The sequence below is a fragment of the Neofelis nebulosa genome, chromosome 7 (genome assembly GCF_028018385.1).
Source record: "Neofelis nebulosa isolate mNeoNeb1 chromosome 7, mNeoNeb1.pri, whole genome shotgun sequence".
NCBI lineage: Eukaryota > Metazoa > Chordata > Mammalia > Carnivora > Felidae > Neofelis > Neofelis nebulosa.
Window position 1 is genome coordinate 62,998,178 of NC_080788.1, and position 24,153 is coordinate 63,022,330.

At 50.9% G+C, this 24,153-nt stretch overlaps 3 protein-coding genes and 1 non-coding gene across 6 annotated transcripts in view; 1 reads left to right on the top strand and 3 right to left on the bottom strand.

The window, feature by feature from the left end:
• DNAJC17 (DnaJ heat shock protein family (Hsp40) member C17) overlaps positions 1-17,448 on the top strand; it is a 42,746-nt gene extending 25,298 nt beyond the window's left edge. The window contains exons 2-11 of one of the 3 annotated variants that reach the window (XR_009264214.1): positions 6,247-6,316; positions 6,616-6,674; positions 6,911-6,998; positions 8,877-8,962; positions 9,189-9,285; positions 9,881-9,924; positions 10,380-10,457; positions 10,977-11,057; positions 11,548-11,680; positions 17,251-17,448. Coding sequence is in view for 2 of the 3 variants with exons in the window: in XM_058738162.1 (XP_058594145.1) it covers positions 6,247-6,316; positions 6,616-6,674; positions 6,911-6,998; positions 8,877-8,962; positions 9,189-9,285; positions 9,881-9,924; positions 10,380-10,457; positions 10,977-11,057; positions 11,570-11,680; positions 17,251-17,373 (837 nt within the window). In the remaining variant the exon portion in view is untranslated. The remainder of the gene's footprint in view (positions 1-6,246; positions 6,317-6,615; positions 6,675-6,910; positions 6,999-8,876; positions 8,963-9,188; positions 9,286-9,880; positions 9,925-10,379; positions 10,458-10,976; positions 11,058-11,547; positions 11,681-17,250) is intronic. The other 2 variants (XM_058738162.1, XM_058738163.1) reach the window with 2 other exon arrangements.
• Positions 4,077-4,220, bottom strand: LOC131518299 (U4 spliceosomal RNA). Its single transcript, XR_009264999.1, has one exon. It is a non-coding gene; the product is annotated as a U4 spliceosomal RNA (small nuclear RNA).
• Positions 12,630-17,256, bottom strand: C7H15orf62 (chromosome 7 C15orf62 homolog). The gene has a single exon (XM_058738164.1). It carries the CDS (start codon positions 14,803-14,805, stop codon positions 14,278-14,280), a length of 528 nt encoding a protein of 175 aa, XP_058594147.1. The 5' UTR covers positions 14,806-17,256; the 3' UTR covers positions 12,630-14,277.
• Positions 17,449-17,637: 189 nt separating the features above from the next.
• On the bottom strand, positions 17,638-21,473 carry GCHFR (GTP cyclohydrolase I feedback regulator). The gene is made up of 3 exons (XM_058738167.1): positions 21,285-21,473; positions 19,267-19,361; positions 17,638-18,144 (listed from the first exon to the last, which is right to left on the bottom strand). The coding sequence occupies exons 1-3, from the start codon at positions 21,318-21,320 to the stop codon at positions 18,021-18,023; spliced, it is 255 nt and encodes an 84-aa protein (XP_058594150.1). The 5' UTR covers positions 21,321-21,473; the 3' UTR covers positions 17,638-18,020.
• Positions 21,474-24,153: the final 2,680 nt, after the last annotated feature.

The following is a 24,153-nucleotide window of genomic DNA, read 5'->3' on the forward strand; positions in this document are numbered from 1 at the left end:
AGGGTTCTATTTTTAATTTTTTTGAAGACACTCCAATGGCTGCACCAATTTGCATTCCACCTTTTTATCCACATCCTCATCAACACTTGTTGTTTCTTGGGGTTTTGTTTATTTGTTTGTTTTTGTTTTGTTTTTTAAGTGCGTTCCATGCCCAACGTGGGGCTTGGACTCATGACCCCGAGATCAAGAGTTGCAGGCTCTACAGACTGAGCCAGCCAGGTGCTCCTGTTTTTTGTGTTTTTGATTTTAGCCATTCTGACAGGTGTGAGGTGATAGCTCATTGTAGTTTTGATTTGAATTTCCCTGATGATGAGTGATGTTGAGTATCTTTTCATGTGTCTGTTGACCATCTGGATGTCTTCTTTGGAGAAATGTCTGTTCGTGTCTTCTGCCTTTTTTTTTTTTTTTTTTTTTTTTTTTTAGTGTTTATTTTTGAGAGAGAGAGAGGCATAGCACAAGCAGGGGAGGGTCAGAGAGAGAGAGGGAGTCAGAATCTGAAGCAGGCTCCAGGCTCTGAGCTGTCAGCACAGAGCCTAACGGGGGGAGCGGGGGGCGGGGGGGGGGGTGCGGCTCAAACTCACAAACCTTGAGATCATGACCTGAGCCAAAGTTGGACACTCAACTGACTGAGCCACACAGGCACCCCATCTTCTGCCCATTTTTTAATTGGAATATTTGTTTGTTGAGTGTTGAGTTTTAGAAGCTCTTGATGTATTTTGGATACTAACCCTTTACTGGATATGTCATTTGCAAATATCTTCTCCCATTCAATAGTTTGCCTTTTAGTTTTATTGTTTCCTTCACTGTGTAGAAGCTTTTTATTTTGATGTAGTTGCCATAGTTTATTTTTGCTTTATTTCCATTACCTCAAGAGACATATCTAGAAAAATGTTCCTATGGCCAGTGTCTGAGAAATTATTGCCTTCAAGGATTTTCTCTTCAAGGATTTTTATGATTTCAGGTCTCACATTTGGGTCTTTAATCCATTTTGAGTCATTTTTGGGTATAGTGAAAGAAAGTGGTCCAATTTCATTCTTTTACATGTGGCTATCCATTTGTTGAAGAGATTGTCTTTTTCCATTGCATATTCATTCCTCCTTTGTCAAAGATTAATTGACCATGTAATTGTGGATTTATTTCTGGGTTTCCATTCTCATGGACCACTTTTAACGGCATCACACACAATAATGTAGCTCATTGTTTTCACAGCCATCTTCCTTGCTAAATACTGTCCTTCCTCTTCAGTGTCCAAGAAATACCTGATTTTTCTCTATATCCCCAACTCCAGCTCAGCCTGTTTATTCCTAGATATTCTATCAGTGGACCCAGGAGGTGGGATAGATTCAGTGCTGTACTGAAGGGCTCTCAGAGAGTTCTCCTCCTACCATTAGATATCCCTCCTTGGAAATGAATAACCAGCCTGATATAATGCTAATATCTAGCCAGTGCATGAGACTGTTAACTTTTTCCTATAGGATCTTAAAATATAGAATGATCAGCCCCTTATGCCTTTAAAGGATGGTTTGGAAATTGAGGGCCAGGCCAGGCCTTGAGAGAGTGGGATGTCCAGGATACATCAGTTTGATTAAGGCAGTTGTGTTTAGTTGTAGATGTTAGGAATATGGAGCTGGAAGGGTGGGGGTAAGATGGGCTCCATGCAGATGAGGAGAGAGGTAACCTCCTAGTTATACTGGTCTAGTTATACTGTTATACTGTTATACTAAGTCTAGTTATACTGTTACTTCAAAAAAAATCTGATGAGACTCTTGTTGATATTTGTCAAAGGAACACATTCTGGAAAGAGAATTGATGAAGAAGCAAATTAATGTATTAGATTAATTGATTAATTTCCTGTTATTACATAATTAATTTTTTGTTTGAACAATGTTTCCCTATTTAAGTAAAAAAATAAGTTTTGTTTTTTTGTTTGTTTATGTGTCCTGTTTTTTATGGTTTTGCAGTAGAATGCCCCACATGAAACATAACTGCAAATATTCAGCTGTGAAAAAAAGAATAGTGCTTAAGTACAAATGGAGACATGATTCATTTAAAATAAACACTTAAACACAATTCAGGTCTCACAAGCACGTGGACTATAAAGTCTGTTTGGTAAAAACCCCCAGTTTTCTGATGTAGAACATCCAAAATGAATTCTAAAACACAAAGCAGTACTTAATATCATTCCTTTATAATAAAATCCATAAAGCATTCTCTCAAAAAAAAAAAAAAAATGAATACACTACCACCCAGGCTTCCCCATGCTCTTTTATCTTTCTTTCTTACTGATCCTTCTTGCCTCTCCCTTTTACTGTCTCTTCCAGATTTACAAAAATGAACATATAATAGTTTTAAAGAGCCCCACAATATAAAAGAACATCTTCGACAGAATGCCCAGACATTGGTAAGCCACACCCCTAATCCTGGTCCTGAAGAAGTGCATTCTGAGAGCAGGCAGCTTTCACATTGAGGTGACAGACACCCTCTTCTCCCTGCCTCTGCCTTTCACCCATCTCAGACAGAGAGAGGAGGGGTAGAGAGACAGAGACCAAACCCAGAAGGCTCATATTTGTTGGCATAATCAAGGAGGAAGCTTTAAAAGCCTACCCACCATCCAGTTAACATCGGAACTGTGAAGAGAGGGCAGGGGAGGTGGGGAAAGAACATTAGATTTTTGGCTTTCTCTTTATATATTTTTTGTATTGTTTTACTTATTGAAGGAAAAACAACACATAGAGGACCCTAAAACATAAAGAATACATAATAAAGGCTTAGTTTTAAATAAAAAAGAAATGAGGCTGGGGCACAATAGAAGAGGCAAAAGAAAGGGAGAAAAGACTAATGATAAGGGACTGAAAGAGTAAAGATGATGTTTCAAATGTAAAACTGTATATAAAACGATCACCTCTTATTATTAATTTTTTAATAGTGGAAACAGCTAGATTTTGTTGTAATTAAAATTTTTTTTTAAATGTTTATTTATTTTTGAGAGAGAGAAAGAGAGAGACAGAGTGTGAGCAGGGGAGGGGCAGAGAGAGAGGGAGACACAGAATCCAAAGCAGGCTCCAGGCTCTGAGCTGTGAGCACAGAGCCCTACGCGGGGCTCGAACTCATAAACCGAAAGATCATGACCTGAGCCCGTCAGATGCTTAACTAAGCCACCCAGGCGCCCCTGTTGTAAATTTTAATGGTGAAAGGCTCGATTGGGTTTTTGAGGCAAGCAGGTGGGCCAGGTGAGCACGGATGGACGATTAGGAAGGTGGGGATGTAGGGAGGCACATCTACACCCTCGCTGCTCCAGGCCTGTCCTGGGTGGGAGTGGATTCTGTTTGCTGGGCTGAACCAGGAGAGCCCTGCGAGAGCCTGATGGGCTTGGTCGCCCTGGCGGTGAAGGTGTAGTGCCGGCCCTAGCCCAGGAGATGGCAGCACATCCCAGAGGTCCTGGGCTAGGTGGCTGCCCGCCCTCCTTGGCCCTAGAGGTGGTGGTAGAGTGAGGCACCTGTCCATATGCCCTCCCTTGGTGGTGCTGGCTGCGTGCCTCTGAAGGTCCTTATTTAGCAACTTTGGGTAGAAGTATTTATGGTTTCCTCTGAGAAGCCTAGAAAGCCAGTCTGCTTAGCTGCTTGCAGAAGTTCTGGGTCCAGAGGCTCCTCCTTGCAGGTTTGAATGGCAGGTAAGGTGTGCAGGCGCAAGTGAGCACAGGGCCTCAGGAAACAGGCTGATTCTGGGATTTGTGCTGTGTTTTCCTTAAAATAGCTGAGTGGGTAATATATGATAGAGAATCTTGGTAGCTGTGTTTATTTTTACTTACATTAGAAGTAATACTTTTTTTCTTTTTTTTTTTTAATTTTTTTTTTTAACGTTTATTTATTTTTGAGACAGAGAGAGACAGAGCATGAATGGGGGAGGGTCACAGGGAGAGGGAGACACAGGATCTGAAGCAGGCTCCAGGCTCTGAGCTGTCAGCACAGAGCCCGACGCGGGGCTCGAACCCACGGACCGTGAGATCATGACCTGAGCCGAAGTCAGACGCTTAACCGACCGAGCCACCCAGGCGCCCCACTTTTTTTCTTTTTAATTCAGAGAGCTACAAGATAAAAACTAAAGATAGACCATAACCTCCCCACCAAAATAACCCCTGTTGACAATAAAAAGTTTCCAATTAGCAATAATTGTGCCTCGGATAAACCTCATTGACTACGATACCGCCACTGCACAAAGCTGACAATTAAAAAATGATAATAAAATAAGACCAGTTTAAGGTTTGAAAATTTGAACTACAGAAAAGTATGAGAAGTAAATGGGGGCACCTGGCAGGCTCTGTCGGAAGAGCATGGGACTCTTGATCTCGAAGTTGTGAGTTCAAGCCCCATGTTGGGCATAGAGATTACTTAAAAAAAAAAAAAAAAAAAAAAAGAGGTCGGGGCACCTGGGTGGCTTAGTTGGTTAAGCATCCTACTCTTGATTTCGGCTCAGGTCATGATCTTAGTTTGTGAGATTGAGCCCTGTGTCAGGCTCTATGCTGATTCTCTCTCTCCCTCAAAAATAAATAAATAACTTAAAAAAGAAGAAGAAGAAGTAAATGTTTCTTCCCCCTCCATCTTTAACCTCTCTCCAAAGGAAACCCCTGTTAGGTTTTATGTGATAAGAAACTTTTTTTCCTCATAAGTTTCAAAGGCTATGCACATGTCCAAATATCTCTATTTATAGTTCTTTCATCTGTTAAGTTTTAGAGTTTATTTATTTTGAGAGAGAGAGAGTGCACATGCATGTGAGTTGGGGAGAGGGTAGGGCAGAGTGAGGGGGAGAGAAAGAGAATCCAAAGCAGACTCCCCACTGTCAGTGCAGAGCCCAATGCAGTGTTTGAACCCATGAACCATGAGATCATGACTTGAGCAGAAATCAAGAGTTGGACACTTAACCAACTGAGCCACCCATGTACCCCATTATTTGTTTATTTTGAATACCAAAGTGATCATATTATATACTGCTCTAAGTCTTGTTTTTTTCATACACTATACCTTGAAGATCTTTTTTTTTTTCCTTGAGATATATTGACATATAACATTGTCTTAGTTTCAGGGGTACAAAATAATGATTTGATATTTGTATATATTGCAAAACAATCACCACAAAAAATCTAGTTAACATCTGTCACCATACATAGTTACAGTTTTTCTTCTTGAGATGTGGACTTGAAGATCTTTCTAGTTGGCATGTATAGACTTCTGTCTTTCATAATTTTTTAAATGGGTCTCCCTGTTGATGGAGGTTTTGGTTGGTTCCATTGGTTGCTAATATAAACATTGCTGCAGTGGACATCTTTGTATATTTGCTTTGGCATACTTGTATAAGTCCAAATTCCTAAGAGTGATCAAAGGGCAAATACATTTTATTTTTTTAAGTTTATTTATTTTTTATTCCTTTTTTTTTTAAGTTTATTTAGTTATTTTGAGAGAGACAGAAAGTGCGAGCAGGGGAGGGGCAGAGAGGGGCTGGTGAGAGAGAGAATCCCAAGCAGCCTCCACGCAGTTTGCACAGAACCTGATGTGGAGCTTGAACTCACAAACTGTGAAATCATGACCTGAGCCAAAGTCAGATGCTCAGTCACTCAACCAACTGAGCCACCCAGGCACCTCTATTTATTTTTTAAATGTTTATTTATTTTATGTGTGTGTGTGAGAGAGAGCACTCAAGCAGGGAAGGGGCAGAGAGAGAGGGAAACAGAATCTCAAGTAGGTTTTGCGCTGCCAGCATGGAACCCACTGCAAGGCTTGAACCCATGAACCATGACATCATGACCTGAGCAGAAACCAAGAGTTGGAAGCTTAACTGACTGAGCCACCCAGGCACCCCATGGGCAAATACATTTTAAAACTTGATGGCTAAATTTTCTTTCAGAAAGGGCGCCCCAGTTTACATGCCTACGAAGAGGGTGTGAGCGCCTATTTCCATGTGGCTGTAGAGAAACCTGCCCCTGTCAGGAGCCCTTTTACATCCTGTGTGGTGAGACTGGTGCTCAGTAGAAAGTAGGCCCAGCTTCTCTGCTACAAGGCTGCAGCCGGCTCCCTCCATGGCCTTCGCCTCATCCAGTGCAAATCTCCTCGGGTGGAGGAGAAACAGTGTGGGGGCCAGCAGCCTTTCTTTTAGCCATGGGGAATACTCCCTGGATTTCTTCATTGCTTTGGTGAGATTTTCTTGCCCACCTGGGGTGAGAGAGTGAATACCCACGTCTTCTGACTCTTCCAGGTGAAGAAGGCATATAGGCAGAAGGCCCTCTCCTGCCACCCAGACAAAAATCCAGATAATCCCAGAGCAGGTGAGACTGTCCTACACGTGGGGAGGTGAGACCCGCTCACCTGGGCATGGCATCCTCCCGGTCTCCGCTCCCGAGTAACTGCTGTGGAGTGTGACGTGCACAGCCGCAGGCCTGCACTTTGCATGCAAGGGGAGGGAGTCTGGTCACTTGTCTGTACACTCACCCTTCCCGGTTGGTCCGTCATCTGTGGATGTCGGCCTTCCTGCCAGTGTGTGGCTTCTTTGAGGTGCTTTTTCGAGAGAGCATACCATATCAAGCCTGACTTCCTTTTTCTCCTCTTTTTTGACCCATATTTGTAGCTGAGCTCTTCCACCAGCTTTCTCAGGCCTTGGAGGTACTGACCGATGCTGCAGCCAGGGTAAGCTCATCCTCCTCTATTTGAACTGTCTCCCGTGGTTAGAGACCACTGTGGCACTTGAGCCTCAGTCCCCTATACTCCGCCATGCAGCACGGGCCCTGCCGCCCCAGCCTGGAGGTCTGGTCACCAGGCTGCCTCCCGACGACTCCGGGGCTACATAGCAGGTCCGGGAAGATGGCTATACTCTGAGCTTGTCCTTCAGCTGACAGCTCCTCGGTGTTCCTTTCTCCTGCCAGGCTGCATATGACAAGGTCAGGAAAGCCAAGAAGCAGGCAGCAGAGAGAACCCAGAAACTTGATGAGAGAAGAAAGAAAGTGAAGCTTGGTAGGTGACTTTGTGGTACTGGGTGGCCTGTGGTTTCCCTGGGCCATTTTCATGCAGCCCCCTCACTTTTCTTCCTGGAGCTGTACCTCAGAGCTTTTTGGCTCCAGCTCTAGGCAGAACCCTGCTGCCAGGGGTGGGTCCTGAAGGATACTCTTAGGAATGACAACAGTGACTAGATTTACTATTAGCTAGCATTGTGACCAATGCTTTACAACCTCCTTTAATTATCTAAGGAAGTGGGTATTACTAAACCCATTTTTTTAATAGACAAGAAGCTAAGGCACCAAAAGGATGAGAACTTGCTGGATCTGAGATTTAAACCCACGCAGTATGAGTAAAGTCTTGTTCTTATTCAGGATGCTGTCCTGGATCTTTTGATTCATCCCAGCCTCACTTCTGCACAGAGCTTTCACTCTGAGGAGTCCTCTCAGAAGGATCCAAATAGGTCCAGGCATTTTTTTTTAATAGCTTTATTATGGTGTGTTTTGAATATCATACCATCATCATACCATCTACCCATTTTTTTTTTTTTTTTTTTTTTTAGCATTTATTTATTTTTTGAGAGGCAGAGAGAGACAGTATGAGCAGGGAAAGGATAGAGAGAGAGGGAGACACAGAATCCGAAGCAGGCTCTAGGCTCCCAGCTGTCAGCACAGAGCCCCACACCGGGCTCGAACTCACGAGCAGTGAGATCATGACCTGAACTGAAGTCAGACACCCAACCCACTGAGCCACCCAGGTGCCCCCCATCTACCCCTTTCAAGTGTGTAATTCAATGATTTTTAGGAAATGTACCAAATGGTGCAACTATGCCTGTAAATCAATTTTAGAACATTTTCATCACTGCAGGAAGATTGTTCCAGGCAGTCCTGGGGCACCTGGATGGCTCAGTCAGTTAAATGTCTGACTTTGGCCTCACGTCATGATCTCACAGTTCGTGAGTTCAAGCCCCATGTTGGGCTCTGTGCTGACAGCTCAGAGCCTGGAGCCTGCTTTGGATTCTGTGTCTCCCACTCTCTCTCTCTGCCCCTCCCACACTTATGCTCTCTTTCTCTCTCTCAAAAATAAATAAACATCAAAAAAAATTTTTTAATTAAAAAAAAAATTGTTGTAGGCAGTCTTTACCTGATTTTTCTCCCCTTCTTCTTGCCTATTTGATATCCATACATTTAATATTCATATATACCATCTCAGTACATCCATCTTTTTATCACAAACAAACAAAAAACCCTGGAGATTCTAGGTAAGTATAGTACCCAAGAAAAAAGCAGTGAGTCCCAGGCCTGAGAGGAGGGTTTGTCACAGCAGCTAGCCTGGCATAGGGCCACAAGCAGGTTTCTCTTGGAAGGCAGGAAGGGCTCCAGGACATGGGTGATGTCCTCACACAGAATCTGCCATCCCTGTAGAACTGCCATAGTCTGGTCCAAAGTGAGGCTTGGTAAATGTGCACTAAGAAGGAGGTGTAGGAGGCAGTGGGGACTCGAGCTCTGTGGTGGAAAAAGCATCAACGCCAAGGTCGAGGTCAGGCTGTTGTGCCAAACCACAGGGACAGGCCAGCAGCTCCACCCTTGGCATCCCTGCCACATGGCCCTGGGCTGCTGACATAAGCACCCACCCACACCCTGTTCACTGATCAGAGAACCAGCTTGGTCAGCACGAGCTGCTGATTTAACTCTTCCAGACCCCGGCCACTCAGTTGGAACCTATACTTCTTCCACACTATGACTTTTGTCAATGAAGATTAACTTGAGAGCACACGGGCTTGGAGGGAGGGGGCAGAGGTACTATATGGTTTCGTTCTGTGTGAGACTTTGGGTCGGCTGAGGCCATGTAGAACTGCTTAGACCAGACATTGGGTCACTCAACTCTTGTGCCTAGACCTGGAGGCCCGGGAACGGCAGGCCCAGGCCCACGGCAGTGAGGAGGAGGAGGAGAGCCGGAGCACCAGGACGCTAGAGCAGGAGGTGAGCCTCCGGGCATGCTGGCCTAAAGCCATCTGCAGGAGAAGGAGGAGGGTGAGCCTAGGTGGCTGTCCTGGCTGTCTTCTTCTGTGGATCTGGGTAATCTGTCCAACCCGCAGGTTGCTGAGCCCTAGCTTGCAGGTGGAGCCTCCCAGGGACCTTCACAAGGTGAGCCAAACTGGAATTGGATCTGCACAGAATTGTCACTCCCCCCAACCCCGCTCTGCAGATCGAACGCCTTCGAGAAGAGGGTTCCCGGCAGCTGGAGGAACAACAGAGGCTGATCCAGGAGCAGATACGCCAGGAACGGGAGCAGAGGTTGAGAGGTAGGCATCCATCACCCCCACCCGCCTCTCCTCTGAGGCAGCTCCAAATGCCCAGAGCGGCCACGCTGGCTGCTTGGTGGAGTTGCTGTGGAGGCTTCCAGCTGCTCAGAACCCTAGGGGCACCTGACTCAGACATACACCACCTGTTCCTTCTTCCTACCACTTCTTTGGGGCCTACTTGTTTTTCACTCACCCTGAGATCTCCTGTCCCTGTTTATCTTAGTCCTAAGCAGGGCTGGCTCTACTGTGGAGGAGATCAGTAGGGGAAAGGCTCTGGATACTTTGTTTCAGTAGAACTGGGGGGTTTTACCTTTGCCTCATGCTTCTTCTGCAAGGCATTGAGAACCCTTCGTTAGCAGAGTGCTAATCATGGCCTTTAGCAGGCAGCTGGGCGCACCACCCTGGAGGGGGCAGCTCCTCAGGATGGGGGTGGGATTGCCTCTCCCTTCCCCACCAGGCTCATCCCCAGGGCGGGCCAGCTATGCCTTTGGTCAGGAGTGCCCTTTCCCAAGCCCTTCAAACTCTGGGCTGTGTCTCCTTTAGAGAACTTTGTGTTCCCTCCTATTTACCTTGCTAATTTTCCCAAATTTTCTAGGAAAGGCAGAAAATCCAGAAGGCAGAGGAACCCCCAAGCTAAAGGTGAGCCCTGCGGGATCCACGGGCCACCTCATACCACCTCTTGTCAGCAAGAACAGATGTTTCCAGTGGCTCAGGGGGTTCTAGCGGGGACACTGGGTTTCTGGGAGCCAGCGCAACTACCCATTCCTTCCATCCTGTCACTACCTGGGGATCTGAATGGCCTCTCCGAGCTTGCCACACAAGACCGCTCTTAGCCCTGGCAGTTGCCAGGCAGCCCTTCTCAGAAGCCTTGGAAGGAGAGCATCTTATAGGTCTGGACGTGTGGCTGTGTGGGTGAGCAGGCCACCCTGCAGGTCCGTTTTCAAGAGGAACACATCTTTATGGGGGGCTCCCTAGATTACAAGTGTCTGGAAGACCATGAGGGTGTCACTCAGACTGTAAAGCTCAGGTGTGGGGCTGGGACTGTTCAGGCCAAGGTCAGAGTTTAATGGTGATGCCCACTGCCATCCTTTCAGCTAAAATGGAAGTGCAAGAAGGAAGATGAGTCGAAAGGCAGCTACTCCAGAGATGTCCTCCTACAGCTTTTCCAGAAGGTCTGCCCTGCCGCCTTCCATCTTTCTCATCATCTCCATCTGTATCTCAGCCCAAACCCTGGATCTCCAGGCCAAAACTCCCTTAACATCTCTAGCAGCCTTTTCTTCTGTCTCACAGACCATGTAGCAGCCTAGAGGCTTTCCCCAGCCACCTGTGTTGCCATATGCCCTCCAGCCTGGTCTCACCTTCCCTACCTAGTTCTAGCCCTTGCCGTCTTGAGTGTGTGGGGAGAGATGAGGTGGGCAGGTTGCACAGAAGCCCCGTCCACTTCTCCACCTTTGGTCCCTGAGGCTGCTTTGCAGCTCTGCCAGTCTGAGTTCTCAGCCTTTTGCTCAGGTTTCCTTTGCTATCCTTCTTCATCCTGGCAAAAATATCCTTTCTTTCCCATCTCTGATCCCTCTCTGAGAACTTAGCAACAAAGCATTATCCCCCAGCCAAAAATGCCCCAGCAGGCCTCAGGGCAACCCAGGCTTGTCTTGCTCCTTGCCATGCTTACCGAGCCCCCCTTGTCCTCACAGTACGGAGAGGTGCTCAACCTGGTGCTTTCCAGCAAGAAGGCTGGCACCGCTGTGGTGGAGTTTGCGACCGTCAAGGCTGCGGTGAGTGCCATGTGAGGCTTTGGGGGGCCGCTGGCGGCCCCGCCATTCCAGAGTATGGACCCGGTACTGTGGGCCCTCTGAGCTTAGATGTCCATACTCCCAAGGGACCTCTGGGCCAGCTCAGAGCCAAGACTCCCCAGAGGCCCCCCTATTCCTGGGAGTAGAGGCACAGGGAGTGAAGGTAAGACAGGAGAATGCTCTGGGGATGAAGGGGAGCATACACCGACTTCATTTCCTGCTGCCTGGCTCCACACCCTCTACCTTCTGTCCTCCTGTGGAAGCGGGCACGCCTCCTGGCAGGCTTTGCCTCTTCCCCACTCCCCGGTTAGAAGGCTCATACCCCTGACTCACCCATGAGGAGGGTCAAAACCTCAGCACATCATTGTGTGAAGGTTGCTTGGTTTTGCCTGGAGGATGAGAGTGCTGGTGTGGGTTCTTTGTGTGGGTGTAGAGAGAGCCACTCTATGGCTGATTAGAGCCATGGTACCAGGACCAGGTGCTCTGTCTGACAGGAGCTGGCTGTCCAAAACGAAGTGGGCCTGATCGATAACCCCCTGAAGATTTCCTGGTTGGAGGGACGGCCCCAGGGCACACGGGGCCCCAGCCACCCAGGACTGTCACAGGTAAGGAACCAAACCTCCCCTAGCTGGGTCTGCTCAGGGTCTGAGGGACCTTTTCCCGTGTGAGTTCATCTCAGGGCCCTTTCCTCCCGAGGAGCGCAGTGAGATTGGCAGGTTTGCCAACCTAAGCAGGACTGTGGTTCTGTTCTGACTCTTTTCTGTCTCTGAGTGCCAGGGCCCCGCCCCACACAGAATTCTTAGATTCTCTCCACGTCCCGGTCTCCTGCCAGGGCTCTCACCATCGCCCAGAGGGGCTTTCCTGGCCCATGGGTTGCTTGGTTGTGGCGTGAAGCATTTGGCGCTTAGATTACCAGCTACTGAAGGGAAGGAAGGGGCAGGCAAGGTGAGCAGCTGCTTCCTCCCCAGCTCCAGGTCTCCAGGTGTGTCTGTGGCTGCCGCACACAGGCGCCTGCCTACCGTCAAGAGGCAGTATCTCCTTAGAAATAACACTGGCTACCCTGCTGGCCCTGGGGGCGTGCCTCATGGTGAAGTGCAGATTTCAGCTGATGTGCACCTGGGGTCTGGCTTAGTCGTCCTCACAGCTCCATGAGCGCTTTTGTTCAGCACGAGGACACCCGGACACCGGCCCTGTTTACACCGCCCCAGTTTGATGGGACAGAAAACTCTCAGGCCCAGAGCTCTCCCATCTCTGAAATGGCCTTTGGGTCTATGCAGGAGCTGCAGGCTGCTGTGTGCACGGCCACTCTGGGGGTTGGGGCCCCCAGGGATTCGCAAGGGCTTTGCTCTTATTGCCTCAGTCATGCCACCTCTGCTCTCCTATGTGCTCCTCACCTGGCTGTGAGGATGGGAAGCTCCCTAGGAGTGCGTCCCAGATCCTGGGCAGAGGAGGAAGATGAACTGGTGTGAGCCCAACGCGGAACCCTTCTGTAGAGACCTCATTCCCCACTGTTAAGTCCCAGCATTTCACAGCCCCAGATGACACTCCATAGGCCATGTTGTAAAGAACTTTATTCATATATCTTGCGTCCGGAGGGGAGCCTTTCAGCTCAGCGCATCCACACACAGGAGGGGAGAGAGGGGCCACAGGTTTGGGTATGGAAGCAGTGTGCGTTGAAGCTTCCTCTCCCCCTCTGCCACGCATGATAAGGCCTGGAGTGTCAAAACGACATGGCCCAGCCAATTTGAGCTCTGGTTTCAAGTCTTCTGGCCAGGCCACAGGGCAGGGCAGTAGCAGAGCCTATGGCTTTGACCGATGGGGCTCAGCCCTGCACAGCAGTCCCCATCATCGGGGGGTTTGGGCAAGGCAGAGCTCCCCAATCCTATGGACAGTTCTGGAGACCAGCTGAGCCTCTTTATGGTAACAGCTACGAGTTTCGTGTCCATCCTCTGATCCAGTCTGGTGCTCCCAGGGCAAGAAGGAGGGAAATCTGCCACTCTTTCTGCTACATTTCCCAAGGGCTCCCATCACTAGTAATTCTGGGAACTCTCCGAGCACCCGTTTGCAAGCCGTGTCTGTGCCTTTGGCTGGCATTCCCTACAGACACCTTCTTCGGGCACCAGGGCATGCTCTGGGCAGCTCTGTTGGCAGTGTGTCTCTTGTGTCTCTTTTCTGGAAATTATTTGTGTGGCCTTTTTCCTGAGTCTACTCTGCACCTCTATATGCCTCACTCTTCCTACTCTGCCAGCCCTTCCCTCCCCCAGATGTTTCCCCCCGACCCCCACCATGGCACTGGTGGCTCCGGGCCCTGGTCTCTGCCAGTGCTGTCCAACAGGACTTCCTCCAGTGATGTTTACATGCAACTGGCGCTGTCCAATGTGGTAGCCGTTAATCACATGTGGCTGCTGGATATTTGAAATGTGGCCAGTGTAACCAGGGAACTAATTTTTTTTTTTTTTAATTTTAACATTTATTTATTTTTGAGACAGAGAGAGACAGAGCATGAACAGGGGAGGGGCAGAGAGAGAGGGAGACACAGAATCGGAAACAGGCTCCAGGCTCTGAGTGGTCAGCACAGAGCCCGATGTGGGGCTCGAACTCACGGACCGTGAGATCATGACCCGAGCCGAAGTCGGATGCTTAACTGACCGAGCCACCCAGGCGCCCCTAAATTTTTAATTTTACTTCATTTCAATCTGAACAACCACATGTCCTTAGTGGCTCTTCCCTCAGGTCTCCCCACTTTCCTCTTTGGCCTGGGTCAGACCACTTTTGCCTAGACCTGCCCTGTAACGTCTCTCTATAAACAGTGGCTTCAGAGGAGCTGCTGCAGGGCACCCATCTGATCTGCTCAGTGTGAGTCCTCCACTCCCTGACTCACCCCTGGTGCTCCCCTCCCCCTCTGCTGGCCTCTGCCTTGTCCCCGTGGTTACAGGCATGGCCTCCCTTCCCCAGCTTAGCCAGCTGCCTTCAGGGCTCCTGCCAGCAAGTACCCCCTCAAGACATTTCCTCCGGCTTGCCTCTGTCCCTCTGTCCCTCTGCTCCAGGATAACCTGGAAGACTGTTCAGGACCTGGAAGGAAGGCAGGATCCTGGATTTCTGTCCCTACCTTTTTCTTAATCTGCAACTGTATCCTCCTTCCCTGGGCCTCCAGGCTTCCAGCTCTTCCAGTTACCCCACCTCTGCCTTCCATGCACTCCATTCAGAAGCTAAGTTCATTGGGAAATTGCTCCCTCAGCATCTGTAGAACTTCCTCAAGAAGTGAAATCCCCAGGTCCACTTTGAAGGAGAAGAAGGGATCACTCAGGTCTGGGGCAGGTGTCTTCTGGAAGGGGGGAGTGTCCAAAAGGTCCTCTTCAGAGTAGTGGTGGAGGGTGCCCGCCAGGGAGAGCGCCGAGGGTAGGGTAGCCGTGTAGGCAGCAGTGTAGGCAGGTGGGGGCTCCAGGATGTTGGGGCAGCTGGAGCTCTCTCGGTACAGGCGAGGAGGCTTGGGTGGGGCCAGCAGGGTGGCCCGGGGCTGCTCGTCCCCCCACAGAGGCAGGCGCCGTCCGTCTGGCCTCCCTCGAAGCTCCCGGATGACCTCTCGGTTGCTGTACTCCTCGTGATCCCCGCCAGCCGTGCTGGCCTGGCTGAGCACGCTACCCTGTCGCTGGAGTCGTCTCGGCCGCCCCAGGCTCAGCCGCTTGAAGAAGGAGGCATTGCGGAAGGAGCCTTTCCGCCAGGTCTCCATGGCACCCAGGGGAGCCAGCAGACAAGCTCCGTACCTCAGCAGCCCAGTTCAAGAGTTGCCAGGGAGCATTAGGTCCCCACTGGAGCAGTGAATGGCAAGAATCAGGGAGACAGCCCTAGTGGTCTAGAAGCATCTTGGATGGTGGGAAGGGGTCCTGGGAAGAGGGCACTTTTGTCCAGGAGAGCAGAGAAGCGGGAGTTCCCGGTGACAGGAGTTTCCCAGAGGGACAGGAGTGGCCTGGTTACTTGATAGGGTAATGGAAAAAAAAAAAAAAAAAAAAACCCAAGAGGAAGAAGCAGCACTTACTGGAGCCGGAGTGAGGGCAGCGCCTGTGGTGTCAGAGATGGATCTCTGTGGTGCGAGAGTGGCCTGTGCTGCTTCCCCAGCGCCTGGCTCCTGGTGGTCCTGAGTTCACCTTCCCTCCCTGGCCCCTGTGCCTGGCTCTAGAGCAGCACAGGGCCCGGCCTCTCCACGGCGGCTCCCGGGCTCCGATTAGTAGCTTGGCTGTTTGTGCCGGTGTGTGGCAGTGGGGAACGTGTTATTGTTTTCAGGTGACTCAGTCAGGTGGGAAGCTGGGTTTCATTCTCTTAGGTAATTGCGGCATCCGCATGCAGGGATTGGGCCAGCCGTGGCCAACACCCCAAGGCACAGGGAAGCTTAGGATTCCCCTGGGGACTTTTGGGGGGCAGCCCTGCTTTGTGTGTCACCACGTTGCCTCCTTTTGCCCCACAGCCCCAGTGCCCTGGGCCCTAGCTGGTGGGCCTGCTCCCCAGCTGCCCCTTCGTGTGTCTGGGAGGGAGGAGCTCAGGGAGGGTGGGAGTTAATTGAAAGGCAGGCATGTGGAACAGTTGTTGGGGAAGGAAGAGAGACCTGTCACTGGTGTGGGTGACTCAGTCCTGCGGCCTGGTGACAGGCCCTCATTAGCCAAGCCTGTAGGTATGGGGGGGTGGGGGTGGGGCAGAGGGTGTGTTAACGGGAAGCAGCCCCATGTCTATAAAGGGCTGGCTCCTCCCAGGGCTGGGCTCAGGGCATGCCAGGGTGACTCTTAAGTTTTCTCAGCAGTGCAGCATTACCTTGGGGAGGGAGAACTGCCCTCTCCTGGGCCTAACGCCCAGTCTGGTGGTTCCTCATCTTCCTCGATTTCCTCCAGTAGCCTCAGGGCCAGAGAGAGCAGTTGAGGGCCAGGGTCCTGCGGCCTCCTCTCCCACCATGCTCCAGGCCTTCCCCTCAGGCCTCTTGGGCCTTATTCGCGGTCCCTCCTCTGTGGAAAGGCCACATAGGGCTGCCCTGAATTGTCAGCAGTACCCTGGGCCAGCCTTAGGTGGGTGGGCCTGGCTGGGAGGACAACTCTCCTGGAAGCTGCTGTGGCTGGAAGCAGCAAGGCTGGCACTATTCCAAGAAGCAGGGGGATCAGGGCTGAGTAACACTTCCTGGTTCTGTACACCCTTTACTTCATACCACTTGGCCAAGGCCTGGCATCTTAACCCCAGCCACTCCCTTCTTATCCCCCAGGTCACTGACCACTGAACTTTCCCCCTGGATAATTCCATGAGTGCAAACTCGAGTGGTGTACCAAAGAACAGGGCTAAGCAGTGTGCTCTGCCTTGCAACCTCCCAGCCCGGCTCACTTCCTGGCCAACTGGGGTGGGCTTCCCGCTTCACACCACTCCAGCTGTACTGGCGGAAGAAGTGACTTAATTGCCACTGCAGACCTTATCAGGGTGTGGGCTTGGTGGATCAAGTCTCCTGTAGAGCTGCCTCCCCACCCCACAGTCTTGGCCCATGGGATTGCTTGTTTATTATTCTTTTGATTATTGATATATAGCACTCTTTTATCCCCCGCACTGTGCTGGCAAGATCATAAAAGAAAAAGGCGCGGGCCCTGCCCTCCAGCAGCCCTGGTGTGTATTTCTAAGAGGCAAACGGCTTCATGCTTGTTTCTCTCTCCTTCTAGGGCGGGCTGACAGAGGCTGGGTCCAGGGTAGGGCTCCCTTCTCTCATGTCCCACAGGAGCCAGACCACAGGGAGGTGGGCAGCTGGGAAGGGGCGGTGCTGTCGCCTCCACCTGGCAAAGCGGAGTGGATTTCTGCACCTCGGGACAACCCCTTCACTGCAAACCTGTGAGAAGCAGGAGCCACGGGTAGAGGAAAGGAGTGTCACATGATGGCCAGAGAGGAAATGGAGGGAGACAGGGCCTGGCTGGGGCATGAAGAAGTGATTCAGCCCAAGAAGCTGAAGCAGGGCTGACTGTTGATGGAAGGCCTGCGGGGAGGGGGGTTGAGAGCTGCTTGAGATGGCTTAGAGGGGAGCCAGCCGAGAAGTCCCAGGCATCTTCACTCCTTGCCTCAAGACCTTAGCTCTGTGTAGACCCAGTCCTCCAAGTCTAGATTCTGTGTGGCTGTGCCCTGCTGCCCTGACCATCTCCTGTCCCCCTCTGTCCGCCAGGGCTCAGTGCTGTCTGAGAGGGACTATGAGAGCCTCGTCATGATGCGCATGCGCCAGGCCGCTGAGCGGCAACAGCTGATCGCCCAGATGGAGCAGGAGGACGAGGTGCGGCAGCCCACATAGCCTCCTGCCTCCAGCCCACTCCCCTCCAAAGCCCTCGTCTTCCACGGCACCAATAAAGTTTGGGGTTTTTTGTTTTTTGTTTTTCCAAGAGTCTACCTCTATTGCCTGTGTGGACGTAGGGTGCTGGCTTGCCCAAGCATGGCCCTGGTTTCTGGGCTCTGCTGAGAGGGTTCCACCCAGGCCTGGCTCCCCTCCCAGGAATGGGCAGACCCCCAGGGAGGTGCTCCACACAGAGTCAGTGGGCCAGCAGCACAGAGGAGCAACCACTCATCACAGTCCTTTATTGGCTTGGACTAGCTACACAGGACCCTCCCGCCCAGTCCTGGGGCCATGCTCCTCATGGGCTCCCAGTTTCTGGCTGGGGACAACCTGGCTCTCGTGGCTCCCACAGAACATGGCCTCCTCCAGGGCTCTCAGGCCCAGAAGCTGGAGGGGCTGCTGGGAGCACCAGGGTGGGGGCCCTGCCCTCTCCCACTGGCTGAGGCAAGTTTCAGAAAAGGCCATTCATTGCCCAGTGGTGCTGGGCTAAGGAAAATGACAATTTGGGAAGAGAGGGGCCGGGCAGTGAGTGAACGGGGACTCAGGATCGGGGCCCATGGCAACCGCTCAAAAGAGGGGTGTGCCGTCTGCTCCTCAGTGTGAGAGGGTCACTCCTTGTGCAGGCACCACACCAGCGTCTGGCCCACGCCTGTCATGCTCAGCACACGGAAGCCCTTGCGTTCCAGTTTGTCCAGGACTATGCGAGGAGGGTCATTAACAAAGTACTCACAACTGTGAAGAGAAGGGGAAGAGGGGACAGCATGAGGGGATATACAGCACAGGTTCCCCAAGTAAAACTAGTATCCGCTGATGACTAGGCCTTGTCAGGAATCCTAGTAGTGACTGACATTTGCTGGGTGCCTTCCAGGTGCCAGGCTAAGTGCACATTCCCCACCCCCTCCCCAGCTAAGCACTTGGCTTGCATATCTTCTTTCTTCTTCCCGATACCCTAAGGAAGGTACCATTATTATTCCCATTTTATAATTATAAATATAAAACTTGGAGGGCTAAGGAGCTTTCCAAATGTTATTGAGATCCTAGAACCCATGTTAGTCTGATGACAGCCCCATGTGCCCTGGGCCACTGCACTATTCTGGAGGAATGGCCTGTTTTCTCCAGGATCCTCCCCCAGGGCTCTGCCCCTCTTGTTGCCCTGTCTGTCCTGCAGTCTTGGAGCAACAGGTTGGCCCCTAATAGTGGCTCTGGGTGCTGCTCTCTAGCACGGAGAATGCTTGCTGTCCCTTCTTTCAGGGTTGTCAATCCGATAAAGGGCTCAAGCCCCAAGCTGGGCATCTCGAGACAAATGGCTCATGGTAAAGGAATGGGGCTGGCTTTAGCCCTCCAACCCTGACCCAAGGGCCCGGGTCCAGCCTGCCTCCCCTTTCCCCTCTTGGAACTGAGGCTCATTCTGCCAACCCTTCTCACGAGCTCCAAGGCAGCAGCTGAGCTGAAAGTAGGACCCAGGCTGCCTGCTGCCTGTTTCTAGAGTTCAGCTTTCTTAACTCAGCCAGCTTTTCAAGAGAGAAACTTTTCTGTGCCTATCTTTGCCTTGATGGGGTCTAGCTCCAAGATGAGAGGGCAGAGTAAAGAACAGTCCACTTATGGAGTCCTACACCCAGCTGGACTGGGCCCTGGGGCTCCCTTGTGAAGGGAGGCCCAGTGAGAATGCTTTCAGAGCAAGCCTGGGGGCTGCGGTAAAGCCGCAGACGGGACCGACCCTATAGAAGACAGAACCCCAGGATGCAGGCACGGCCTCAGGCTGGGCGGTGGCATCGTCCCTGGGCTTCGTTTTGTTAAAGGAAACGGACAGGTCTAGGGGCTGGCAGGGAGATCCTGAAGAATGCCACTACTTACAAGTTGTTTCCCAAGACGCTTCTCTTTGAGGCCCCCAGATACCTCATCAGCTCTGGATCTGAGTGCTCATCGCCCACCATGGTAGGGCCCACCTCCTGCAAGGTAAGCCACAGTGGCTGCTTGGCTGGCGGCCTGGGAGAGGTGGAAGGTCTCTCTCCTTCCTCCCCTGCCTGCTGGCCCTGAGCCAGTTTCAGTTCAAGGCTGGAGAGTGTGGTGAGGAAACTCACTGGCCCTCAGTGATCAGGCCAGGCCATGTGAGGCCTCCCCAGTCCCTCCAAGCTGAGCTGGTCATTGCCCAACTGCTGGCAACTTCCTGCCAAGCATCACTACCCGTGTCTGTGTGTATCAGAAGCACCTGGAAAACAGAAATGAAAACATGTCCATACAACTTGTACAGGAATGTTCGTAGCATTATTTACAAAAACTAAAAAGTGGAAACAATCTAAATGTTTGTTCACGGATGAATGCATAAATAAAATGATACAGCTACACATGCACTGGATCTTATTTGGAAAAAAAAAAAAAAGAATAAAAACAAATACATGCTACAATATGGAAGAACCTTGAAAACATGTAAGTTTTCAGAAACCAGACACAAAAGACGACATATTGCCATAGAAATGGTAACCAATGGGGGCGCCTGGGTGGCGCAGTCGGTTAAGCCTCCGACTTCAGCCAGGTCACGATCTCGCGGTCCGTGAGTTCGAGCCCCGCGTCAGGCTCTGGGCTGATGGCTCGGAGCCTGGAACCTGTTTCCGATTCTGTGTCTCCCTCTCTCTCTGCCCCTCCCCCGTTCATGCTCTGTCTCTCTCTGTCCCAAAAATAAATAAAAAACGTTGAAAAAAAAATTAAAAAAAAAGAAATGGTAACCAATGGTTATCTAGGGCTGGGGGATTTGGGGGAAAATGAGGAATGACGGCTAACATGCATGGTATAGATACAGGATTTTTGAAGGTGATGGAAATGTTCTAAAATTGATTATGGTGATGGCTGCACAACTCTTGAGGATGCTTTAAAAAAACATTGAATTGTACACTTTAAATTCGTGAGTTCTGTGGTATATGTATGCTATACATCAGTAAAGCTGTTCTATTAAAAAAAAAAAAAAATCACCTGAAGAGCACCGAATTCCTAAGCCCCAGGCTTAGTATTTGGGGAGTTCTGGGGAGGGGCCCAGGAGTCCACATTTTAACAACTGCACAAGTAACTGATTCTCAAGCCACTGCCCTAGGACACGGTCAAGACCCCTCCTGTCACACGGTGAGCTCTCTCCTGTTGTCTTCACCTCCAGAGAGTTGTGCACCCGCTGATGGATCACCAAGGCACTGGGGAGTGGGAAGAGGCGGAGGTGCCCAGTCAAACTATTCTGAAGTTAAAAAGGGATTCCTGGAGGCACCAACTCTGCCTTGGACGACGAAATTGCACCCAGAAAAAGGGGCATCACTCTGACTCCGGAATGGTCTTCCCACCTCTAACCACAGGGCCTGTCTCCTTCTGTCTTTCCTAAGGGCTCAGGGATAGCTCTTTCTGGAAGTGCCTTAGGGCCAGGCACTTGACAGAGGTGTTTTAGCGCCTCAGCACGTCCTTTTCTTTTTCAAACCTCTTTCCCCCACGTATTTGCACTCCCACCACCCCCACCTCCAACCCCTGCGGAGCGGCTCTGTGTAGGGCCGTGGTTGCTGCACCATGAGACCAGGGGTTCCTGGCTTCCTCGGGAGGACAGGTAGGACAGGAGTCGCAAGCCCCCGGAGTTCCCTCCGCCGCGGAGATGCACGCACCCCGCCCCCTTCGCGGCCCTGGAAGCACCGGGCCCGCCAGGACTCCCCGAGTCCGGCGCTCTGGGTTGACTCGGTTCCGCAGCCTTGGCTCCTCCGCCCGAGGGGGCGTGTCCCGGGCGGCTTCCGGATCCAGTCACTGGCAGGCGCTGCCTCAGAGGGAGGCGCCAAGGTGCAGTCGCAGCCCCCTCGGCCCGGGCCCGGCCCCAACTCTGTCCAACTCGCCGGGCGGCGGGTACTCACCATGCGGATCTGGGTGCTGATGAGCAGGTAGGGCATGGTGCGCGCGTCCCTGCCAGGCTCCCACCCAGGGCTTTGGGCTCGGCGCCGACGCCAGCCCCTCAGGCTCCGGGACTGCGACCGGCCGCCCGGAGTCCAGTTACTCCAGCTCTGGCCTCGGGCGACACCAATCCCAGTGCGCCCGGCCCGTGACAGCCGCGGCCGGCCAATCAGGAGCGGGCGCTCGTGACGCGCCCCGGCTCGGGGCGATTCGGGGCCCGCCTCCTGCACTTAGGGCCAAGCTGCTTCTGCGGGTGGTCCAGGCAGACGTAGGGGTGCGGGTTGCGGAGGACGCTCCCGCACCCGCGGCCTGGAGTAGGGGGTGACCCGCGGGGCTCGGCTGGCTGCAGCGAGCCGTGGTGCCAAGCGTGCGTGTAGACTGTGCGCCCTCTTTCTTGCAACACCTCCAGTAGTAGGTTCCAAAGTCCTGCTGGTCCCCAACCCCCGTCCCTGTGAAGCGGAGCCGGGAGCAGTTGGCTATCCTGTTGAAGCCTCCCAAGCTCCAGCCCACCCCACCCAGGCACACCTCTAAAGGCTTTAGCGGATCCCCACTTTCTGTCCCCAGTACACGTTCTCCGTCCGCGCCCAGGAGAAAGCGGTGGGAGGCTTGTGGCAGCAGCTAAAATACTCGTGTGTACTGCGCATTTCCGCCTCCCTGACTGTAATTCCTAGTACAGCAGCGGAATCTTGCGTTTCTGTGGCCCCATTGGTAAATGTGTAAAGGAACTGAGCGCTTGGCTGTGTGCCAGTCCCGGAGGGATTTAAACCGACGGAATCTGGCCCATGCTTTGGAGAGCTTCCCGCGAAGCTGGAAAGATGTAGCGCACGCGCAGAAAATCACAAGGCAACACCTGGGGCAAAACAAAGTACATCCTTGGCACCAAGCCACCAATGAGGGAGCAGCAAGTGCACCTCGGTGTGTCCACGACCTCATCTAGATGTTTCAAAATATGAAAACTCATGATTCTTTATCTGTCTTGTGATTGGTTCTCTAAAAAACAAAGCAAACAGACACAGCCTGTGACCTTTCCTGGCCTTTGAACAATCTTCACCTCTATAAAGGGCACTTAGAGGGCGTGCTCTGTGCCTCCAAGCACTTTGATAGACGTGAAGCTCGCTGTAAGGGAAATAGGCAGTTGTAATCTTACAGGATACTTACTGGTCTAATTTATTATTCCGTACTCTCTACCCACTATTCTATACCTCCAAGACTAACAACTTAGCTGGAGAGATAAGATACTCATGCCTGACAAAGGATTTGTTAAACTGACAAAGGATTAATACTCAGGATATATAAAGAACTCCTGCAAATCAAGGATAAATCAGTAGAAAAAAACTTGGGCAAATGACTTGAATAGGCACTTTTCAAAAGAAGGAATGGAAGTGGTTAATAAACCGATAACCTGTTGTTCAATGTCATTAGAAATCCCAGCTACATTTTATTTATTTATTTTCTTTTTAAAGGAAGCTTCACACCCCGCTCAGAGCTTGAACTCACAACCCTGAGAGCAAGACTTGAGCTGAGATCAAGAGTCAGACGCTCAACTGAATTCGGCTCAGGTCATGATCTTATGGTTGGTGGGTAAGAGCCCGTTGAGGCTTTCTGCTGTCAGCACGGAGCCCACGTCAGATTCTCTGTCTCCCTTTCTTTCTGCCTCTTCCCTGTTCTTGCTCTCTGTCTCTCACCTTCTCTCTCTCAAAAATAAATAAAACATAAAAAAAAAAAAAAGAGTCAGATGCTTAACTGAGTGAGCCACCCAGGTGCCCTTCAAGCTACATTTTAAACCACAATAAGATAACTTTATTTTTTTTTAATGTTTATTTATTTTTTGAAAGAGCACGAGTGCGGGAGGGGCAGAGAGGGAGATACAGAATCCCAAGCAGCCTCCAGGCTTTTGCCCAACCAACTGAGCCACCCAGATGCCCCAATAAGATACTACTTTAATGATTTGCTAAATAAATAAATCTGTAAACACTGAGTATTGGCGAAAAGGTCTAACAGAAACACTACTGTTGGAATGGCAAAGCGTTATGACTGATACAATCACCCTGGAAAACAATTTGGCATCATCTAGCAAAGCTGAAGTTGTGCATTTGTATGACCCAGCCAAACCGTTTCTGGATAAACCTCATGAAAACTTACTCGTCAGATACATGTGCAAGAATATTTATAACAGCACTGTTTGTAACTAGCAAAAAAATGGCAACAGTTTTTATGTCCATCAAGAGTAGAGTATCTGGTTGATTAATACAATGGAGACTGCATAGCAATGAAAAATGCTAAGTGAAAAAGTAAATCATGGGAAAACATATGCTAATTCTACTTAAAGGTCTAAACTTGCAAAACTAAACAATATATTGTTTGGGGATGAAAAACATATATGGTTAAATTATGCTTCTGTTAAAAATATGTGGGGGCGCCTGGGTGGCTCAGTCGGTTGAGCGTCCGACTTCGGCTCAGGTCATGATCTCATGGTCCGTGAGTTCCAGCCCCGCGTGGGCTCTGTGCTGGTGGCTCAGAGCCTGGAGCCTGTTTCAGATTCTGTGTCTCCCTCTCTCTCTGACCCTCCCCCGTTCATGCTCTGTCTCTCTCTGTCTCAAAAATAAGTAAACGTTAAAAAAAATTTTTTTTTAGGGGCGCCTGGGTGGCGCAGTCGGTTAAGCGTCCGACTTCAGCCAGGTCACGATCTCGCGGTCTGTGAGTTCGAGCCCCGCGTCAGGCTCTGGGCTGATGGCTCGGAGCCTGTTTCCGATGCTGTGTCTCCCTCTCTCTCTGCCCCTCCCCGTTCATGCTCTGTCTCTCTCTGTCCCAAAAATAAAAATAAAAAACGTT

What these genes read in the sequence shown, in the direction of transcription:
- GCHFR (XM_058738167.1), bottom strand. Translation starts at nt 21,320, where the DNA reads ATGCCCTACCTGCTCATCAGCACCCAGATCCGCATG. An exon ending in TCAGCACCCAGATCCGCATG is followed by an intron (nt 19,362 to 21,284) that starts GTGAGTACCCGC and finishes CTTACCTTGCAG; the next exon opens with GAGGTGGGCCCTACCATGGT. An exon ending in AGCGTCTTGGGAAACAACTT is followed by an intron (nt 18,145 to 19,266) that starts GTAAGTAGTGGC and finishes TTCTCTTCACAG; the next exon opens with TTGTGAGTACTTTGTTAATG.
- C7H15orf62 (XM_058738164.1), bottom strand. Translation starts at nt 14,805, where the DNA reads ATGGAGACCTGGCGGAAAGGCTCCTTCCGCAATGCCTCCTTCTTCAAG.